Below are 7,924 nucleotides of genomic sequence, written 5' to 3' on the forward strand. Positions count from 1 at the left end.
TTAGAGTTTGGAGCAACTGGGCATCCCTGGGTTCCACAGTTTGCGTTAACGTCCCTGGGTCTCCAATTGCATTGATAGCGTTTATTTCAATTTTTCCCCACTATTATGTATCACTCAGGCCCTCACACTTTTCCTTTAACTCCTTGAAAACCAATGGAAATTCAAATGGGAATCCCCTTAGATAACTTTTCTTTTGAAGGAAATATTAGTATCAAAACAGAAACATAATTAATACTTACACACTTTAAAGCACAGTTTTCCTGATCTACAGAGTTCCAAAAATGACATCCTTGGATGCACTGCAAGAGATATATTAAGAGACAATGGTGACTAGAGAAGGGTGATTTTCTTCTTGCCACCTGACTAGTGCAACATAGTAACAAAATGTATCTACCCAGGAATCTGTGGCCTCAGAAGGATCAGGACCTTTAGAATCCTAAGCAGAACTCTCCTGTCTCCAGGCAAAGCGGGCTTGGTGTGACTCACTGCAGGACAGCGGGGTTGCTGAGGGGAGGTGGCGTGGGCAGGCCTAGAACCCGGAGATCACCCAACCTTCAGGGAGCACCCTGTCCCCTGGGTGGCTGGCAGCAGGTAAAGTCCTGGACACCGTGGCATCGAGCATATCGTGGGTCCTGGCCATGTCCTTACACAACAAGCGAAACTCAAAACTGGGGACTCAACTGGAAAGCAGCATATCAAAACCTAAATAGGTCCACAGTTTTGGAAGTGTGTTCATGTTTATATTTTGAGTCACTAAACACGATGAATAAATGGATACAGGTGCAGAAAAATAATAAAACTATAAATGTAATTGTTGGAAAAAACATTGGAAACCATCTCATCCAACCCTCTCAGATAACATGTAATAAAACTAAGTCTCAGGAATATTAAGTAATTTTCCCCAAGCCACACAGCCAAGTAGAATCAAAATCACGGAGTTGGATTAGTCCTGTGTTCTTTCTTCTTCAACACACTGTGCCTGAGTTCATTTTTTAATATTCCGTAATTCAGACTTCTCACTATTTTCAATGAACTTCCTCCATCAAGGACAAATAAATGAGACTTTACTTAAGAATTATTCTTATTGGAATAAAACCTGACCATTGTCCCATTTTTATAAACGCAAACATTATAAACTTCCTGACGATGGAAGTGATTACTCACAGGTTCACTCAGATTATATGGTGTGCCAATGTCAAGCTGCCGGCCCTGAAATGAAGAATGAGATCATAAACAACAGCTATCAATATTACATTCAGTACGACTACCACACTTCTTTTAAAAAAAGCTTCCTGGAATACTGTTGCCTCCTCTGTGTTTTCTAATTATAAAGTATGATGTTTTAAAGTCATTAAATCAGTTATGAAATCTGGTAAAATGCCAATGCAAATTATAAGATGGAATGCCTAAGAATTCTGCAGAAATGATCAAGGAGGGGGGACTGTAAGGAGTGGTTAAGGACAATGGACAGATAAAGTCTCACATGGTATGAAATAAGCCTGTGACTTTTTTTTTTTTTAAGATTTTTTTTTTATTATTTTTATTCGTGAGAGACAGAGCGAGAAAGAAAGGCAGAGGGAGAAGCAGGCTCCCAAGGAGCAGGGAGCCCGATGTGGGACTCGATCCCAGGACCCTGAGATCATGACCTGAGCTGAAGGCAGACGCTTAACCATCTGAGCCACCCAGGCGCCCAGCCTGTGACTTTAGTCAATTCATCAAGTCAAAGGGCTTGGGGGTTAAAGATGAATTATGGTCAGTTTTGTTTTTTTTTTTAAGCAGTGTTACTAAGAATAGTGAAAAAAATACAAATTCAGAATTTTACATATAATAAAACACCAGATTTTCATCATATTTTCACAAATTTTAAGAACTTTTTTGTGCTGGGAGAAAATAAAAGAAATAGTAACTAAGGGGGGAAAATCTATAAATCGTTCACCCTCTCCCTGGTTGTTATGTGACTAGAGTCCTTGATAAACTGAAAGGCTTACAAAGGATGACAATATTGGGCCTATGATGATCAGACATGTGCCTGAATTGTGTTATATGGATATGATCCAATCATCAGCCTGCCTCACTGACTGACTTAGAAGTATGAGCAAAGGATAACTAAGTGAGTACTCCTAGTACCTCTAGTTGGTACTGCTCAGAACCTCCCCTGAAGAGTTGCTGGATTTGAACCACTGAATTGAAGAGATGATTAATCCAGCAAGGAGCATGCCATCTGACCTTGGCTGACCCAGTGCTATAAGCAAGGTGTGTCCCAGGAGATAATAGAAAATCTAAAGGAGGCATTTGGTTTTGCATTTTTTAGATTGATTTATTTATTTGAGAGAGAGCACGCATGAGCATGCAAGCAGGGGAAGGGGCAGAGGGGAAGAATCTTGAAGCTACTCCGGGCCCAGCGGGAAGCCCGGCACAGGGCGTGGGGCTGGATTCCATGACCCATGAGATCATGACACAACCTGAGCCGAAACCAAGAGCCAGACTCTTAACCCACTGAGCCACCCAGGCACACCCCACTCCAGGTGGTTGAAGCATCTCAAGGGCTTCTGAATAGCCTGCACTTTTCAGAGGGAAGAGAAGATCTGTTTATCACTAAGTTCACTGAGTTCTCTCCCCTTCAAGGTAAGCACCATTCCTTTTGCCCTTCACTCTATCCTTAGTACCTAGAACAGTCTGGAGGGATAAGAGGTCTTCAATAAATACATACAGAAGGAATAAACCGATGAACTCAAGATGTCCCATTACATAGGAATGCTCCAGAAGTCCTGTTTCTTGAAAGCCTCATCCAATGGCCTGGCATTGTGGGGGTTCACTTAAGTAATCAGACACAGACACCAAAGAACCAATGTTGCATAAAGTGCATAAAGTTCTGTGAGGATTAACTGACTGAGCCACCCAGGTGCCCCTAAACTTATTTAAAATACTTTTTTATATATAAGGATTGGTAAAATTCTGTTCATCAAATCTAATACTTTTTCCATTTTTTTTGGCTTTGTTTTTCTTGTATTCTGTTTATTGCCAAATAGTTTAAGCTTCTAAGTAGTTAAATTATGAATAATTTCTTGTAGGGATTCTGTATTTTTGAAGCAGGCTTCTTAACGCATTGCCACTCCAAGACTGTAGAAATATTCATCCTTAATTTATTGTAATATATCTATAGGGTGAAGTCTTGTTTTGTTTCTGTTGTTTGTATTTAAATCACAGTATTTTTTAATAACTCCTGGAATCTATGTGAATCTGGTAGTATTGTAAGGAGTTGGGTTTTAATAAATTTGCCTAAACTTTTTTTAAAGACTTTATTTTTGGGGGCACCTGGGTGGCTCAGTCGGTTAAGCATTCGATTCTTAGTTTTGGTTCAGGTCATGATCTCAGGGTCCTGAGATTGAGCTCAGCACTGGGCTCTGCACTCAGCAGGGAGTCTGCTTCTCTCTCTCTCTCCCTCTGCCCCTCCCCCGTGCTCTCTCTCTCTCTCAAATAAATAAATAAAATCTTAAAAAAAAAAAGACTTCATTTTCTTAGAGCAGTTTTAGATTTACAGTGTAATTGAGATTAAGATACAGAGATTTCCCAAATACCTCCGGCCCCCACACATGCCTCCCTCATTATCCACATCACTCAGCAGAATAGTAGTTTTTACCAAGGATAAATCTACACAATAATAATCCCCAAAAGTCCATAGTTTACCTTAAGGCTCACTCTCGGAGTTGTATATTCTGTGGGTTTGGACAAAGGTATAGTGACATGTATCCATCACGATATCATATAGAGTATTTTTGCTGTTTCTAATAATCCTCTGTGATCTCCCTATTTATCTCCCCACCACATACAAACCCACTCCTGGCAACCACTGATCTTTTCATTGTCTCCATAGTTTTGCCTTTCCTAAAATGTCATATGGTTGGAATCATCCAGTATGTAGTCTTTTCGGATTGGTTTCTTTTACTTAGTGTATGCTTTTGAAGTTCACTCCATGTCTTTTCATGGCTTGAAAGTGCATTTCTTTTCAGCTCTGAATAATATTTCCTTGTCTGGATGTGCCACAGTTTACTTATCCATTCACCTACAGAAGGAAGGTATTATTTTGTATTCTAAATGAACAGCCCCACTTTGGTCTGAACTGCCATCTTTATCATACTCCACACTCCCTTGTGTGCATGGCTTAACTCCCAGACTGTATTCCATTTTACTGATCTGCGCACTCCTACACCAATACAAACTGTGCTCATTCCTGGATATTTTATGGCATTTTGGGGTTTTTGTTTTGTTTTGTTTTGTTTTTTGTTTTAAAGATTTTATTTATTTATTCATGAGAGACAGAGAGAGAAAGAGAGAGAGGCAGAGGGAGAAGCAGGCTCCCAAGGAGCAGGGAGCCCGATGCGGGACTTGATCCCAGGACCCTGAGATCATGACCTGAGCCGAAGGCAGACGCTTAACGACTGAGCCACCCAGGCGCCCAAGATTTTATTTCTTTGAGAGAGAGAGAGAGAGAGAGAGAGCATGAGGTGGGGGGAAGAGGGAAAAGGAGAAGCAGACTCCCCGCTGAGCAGGGAGCCCAATGTGGGGCTTGATCCCAGGACCCTGAGATCATGACCTGAGCCGAAGGCAGACGCTTAACCATCTGAGCCACCCAGGCGCCCATTTTATGTCATTTTTGGATTCTGGTTTTGTTCTATCATCTTGCTATAAAGTTATATATGGATACACAGGAAAGGTATTGATGTTTGTACTTTTTTTTAACAGGATAACCTCTGAACTCTTGTTTCTAATAGTCTTGCATTGAATTGATACTTCTAACAGAGCATTTCTCAATGCTAGTTCCTCAGTCTCTTTTGTTTCTCTTTCATGAAGGACACCACAATACTAGTGTTCTGAAGAACACTGATTATTTTTTGTTCTCTGCAGCACAGGCACATATAACTCAAAAATATTAAGTCAATTACTACATTCAACTAATACAGATCCGTCAATGGACGTAAACTACTCATGCTCAGCACAGAACTATGATCTGTGCACATTTGGACAGCAATTCTAAACATTCCTATGTATAAGACTCTGTGTTTCTTTTTAAAAAGCAAATATGCCTCAGGATCAAGAACCACCCAGGGAAATCAAAGATGACCTTCCCAGCAAGTGTCCAGGCTACAAAGAATGGCACACACAAAAAATGCAAACAGTATCATAAACTCAAGCATTTTACATATCCTTTCCCCTGATCCACGGCTATATTCACTGTTCATTCACCTAGCTTTTTCCCTCCGGGGCCTGTGTGGGAGCCCCAGATGGAGGACATTGATGACAGGCACTAGGCAAACTGGCAAACCCTGTCTCTCCCAGTGGCCACCACATGGGCTGAGCCTGTGTCTGTGGGTGGTGAGCGGAAGGAACAAGCTGTCTACTCCTACTGCCTGAAACCCAGGAGCCCACACAAAGATAAGATGAAACTAAACATAACTAAAAACCGAAAAAAAATAAAACAAATAAAATGGAGACTACAGTAATGGAAACAAACAATACCAGTTTTGACAGTAAAGAGAAATTAACAAATTATGGTGGTACATTTAGAGGATGGAAATATTCTAAATAGACTGAAGATCCTGTTTCCATAAAAATGTCAGGGTGTAGGAAAAACTTACAATGTCATGTTAAGTGAAAAAGATGGGTATACAACTATATGTAAAATTATATACATATTTGAAGAGAAAATGCTTTTTTCTTTATCCTTCTCTACTTCTCTACCTTTTAAATATTTTACAGTGAATATATGTTCTTATTATAATCAGGGGAAATTTTTAAATTATTCAATAACGAATACATCTAATAGTCTTATTTTTCCATGTTTAAGTTTGGATGACGACTATAAAATCCTAAGGCATACAATTCCACATTAATGGCAATGAGGTCTTCAACAGTGATTTATATAAAATGCCAAACTTTTTTAAAAAGTGCTACTACCCATAGAAAGCTCAAGTAGTGTTTTAATCTATAGTTTAAATTAAGCCAGAGGAGTGTAACGCAGATAATTATCTTTTTTAACCACCGCGCAGATTTCTACCTCCAATACTCTAGCATAACAATGAGTACTGTATTGGGTACTTTTATTATTCTAAAAAGTAGGACTATAAGTAGCCTAACATGTAAGCTATCAGGCTATTTCCTTTGTCTCTAGATAAGAAAAGTGCATCTTTCCCTTGCTAGAATGTATTTGGTTTTTACAGTTGATTCAGGGGCTTTTTGAAGCAAAACAACGTCACAATAACTGAAAGATATGAAACAATTTATAGGGGAAGGATACCCAAAAAACACATTACTGAAAAAACTACAAATGCACAAGTAGAAGGAAAGGACCTTAAAAACAATTCTTGCTTTTTCAAATAAAACATTGTTCTATATGGCATCTGCATCTGCTTCCTTGGCATCCACCTCCTGATACAACCATCCATCCACAATATAAATGCTGCTGCGGTCTGCAACCAGTAGGCATTGCCCTCTGGCCAAAGCTATTTCTTGCTTCAAGGCAAACATAAATGGTTTTGAAATAAATGAGTTTAAACTGGCATTTTTAAAGCAAGCAAAATTTATCGCATGTAAGCCTCTCTAACCCAATTCCTACACCCCCCCCCCACACACAATCTATGAACAGATCACTTAAAGAAATAAAACAGTCTTCCCCTACCTTCTGTAATTAAAAACATTCCTAACTTATTTGGGGGGAAAAAAAATCTTTCTTGCCTTGCTACCACTTCCCATGGGAAAATCATTCACTCGTTTATAACAAGCTGAACTCTACATGTTCCAGTTCCTGCAAAGACAAATATTAGAGCAGCAAAACTTACCAGGTTAGTTACACATGACTTTAGGCAGCTGTGTAAAACCATACACTGTACCACAGAAATCCATATGCAGCCAAGAGTCCCAACATTGACAAGTTTCAGAATAAGCCAGCAAATGTTCTTCATCGCTTCACCAATGGCCATTTTTAGATGACTGTTATTCTCATTTTCTCCATCCCACTATAAATTCTTTAGGTTTCCGTTGAAAGAGTGGCTGGTGGAGTTTGGGGGAGGTTTTTTTGACATGTGAGAATATCTTTGCCTTTTAAAGTAATATTTAGACCATTTACTCGAGAGCTTTGAATCCTAGATAGCGTGTAATAATAGTCACGTAAGAGCTATTTCATAATTTAGTTTCCTTTTACTCTCATAAAGAAAGTCACACCCTATCTAAAGGTTAGATCCTAGCAGTGCGCTTCGCATGGGAAGCGAACAACGTAGAAAATGCAAGCTGCATTTCAGCAAGCGTGTGTCACTTGGACACACTCCGTCTGAAACTGGAGCACTTCGGATCATCCACCGTTTCACTTCTCTGAGCTTGGTTCAGCTCTGCAGCAAACTGGGTTTTTTACCATCTCTGCCTGAGCAAACAGTGACACCATTATAATGAAGAACTATCAGAAAAACAGAGTCAAACGACACCGCAGAGGGGAAAAACAGAACCCTTTGAGACCCAATATATATTTCAAAATTAAAAAGCAAACAAAGCTGAAATTAATAGACAAACAGTCTGAGGGTGAGTTAAAGATGAGGAAGTCTGTTCGAGTACTTTAAGAACTTCACTACATATTAACCAAAATACTGCCTTATCAAGTCTATTGAGACAGAGAGCTGAAACTAGCCACCACAGACCTGAGATATGTACAAGTGTAGCTGTCTTGAGAAGGAAATATTGTACAAATTTCAATTAGCCTCGCATCAAGATAAAGTTAAGAATTTGCAATCTGCAAGGTACAGAAGTGAGTCATTCTCAAGAGCTACTTTTTAGATGGCTGACGATTAACTCTTTCAGGCCAGACAGTTTTGTGTTGGTGTCCTTTTTAATGATTTAAGTATCAAATAAACTTCCATGTCTTCTTAAATAAATTATA

General features: G+C 39.4%; 1 protein-coding gene across 2 annotated transcripts in view; it reads right to left on the reverse strand.

Moving 5' to 3' along the window:
- ROS1 (ROS proto-oncogene 1, receptor tyrosine kinase) overlaps window positions 1–6,959 on the reverse strand; it is a 103,606-nt gene extending 96,647 nt beyond the window's left edge. For both annotated transcript variants that reach the window (XM_064598033.1, XM_064598032.1), the window contains exons 1-3: window positions 6,837–6,959; window positions 1,165–1,209; window positions 240–299 (exon numbers count right to left, since the gene is read on the reverse strand). In XM_064598033.1, coding sequence (XP_064454103.1) covers window positions 240–299; window positions 1,165–1,209; window positions 6,837–6,959 — 228 coding nt within the window. The remainder of the gene's footprint in view (window positions 1–239; window positions 300–1,164; window positions 1,210–6,836) is intronic.
- Window positions 6,960–7,924: the final 965 nt, after the last annotated feature.

This window comes from Mirounga angustirostris, unplaced genomic scaffold, assembly GCF_029215605.1.
Source record: "Mirounga angustirostris isolate CCGP_5_RB_7025 unplaced genomic scaffold, mMirAng1.0.hap1 SCAF_8, whole genome shotgun sequence".
Taxonomy (NCBI): domain Eukaryota; kingdom Metazoa; phylum Chordata; class Mammalia; order Carnivora; family Phocidae; genus Mirounga; species Mirounga angustirostris.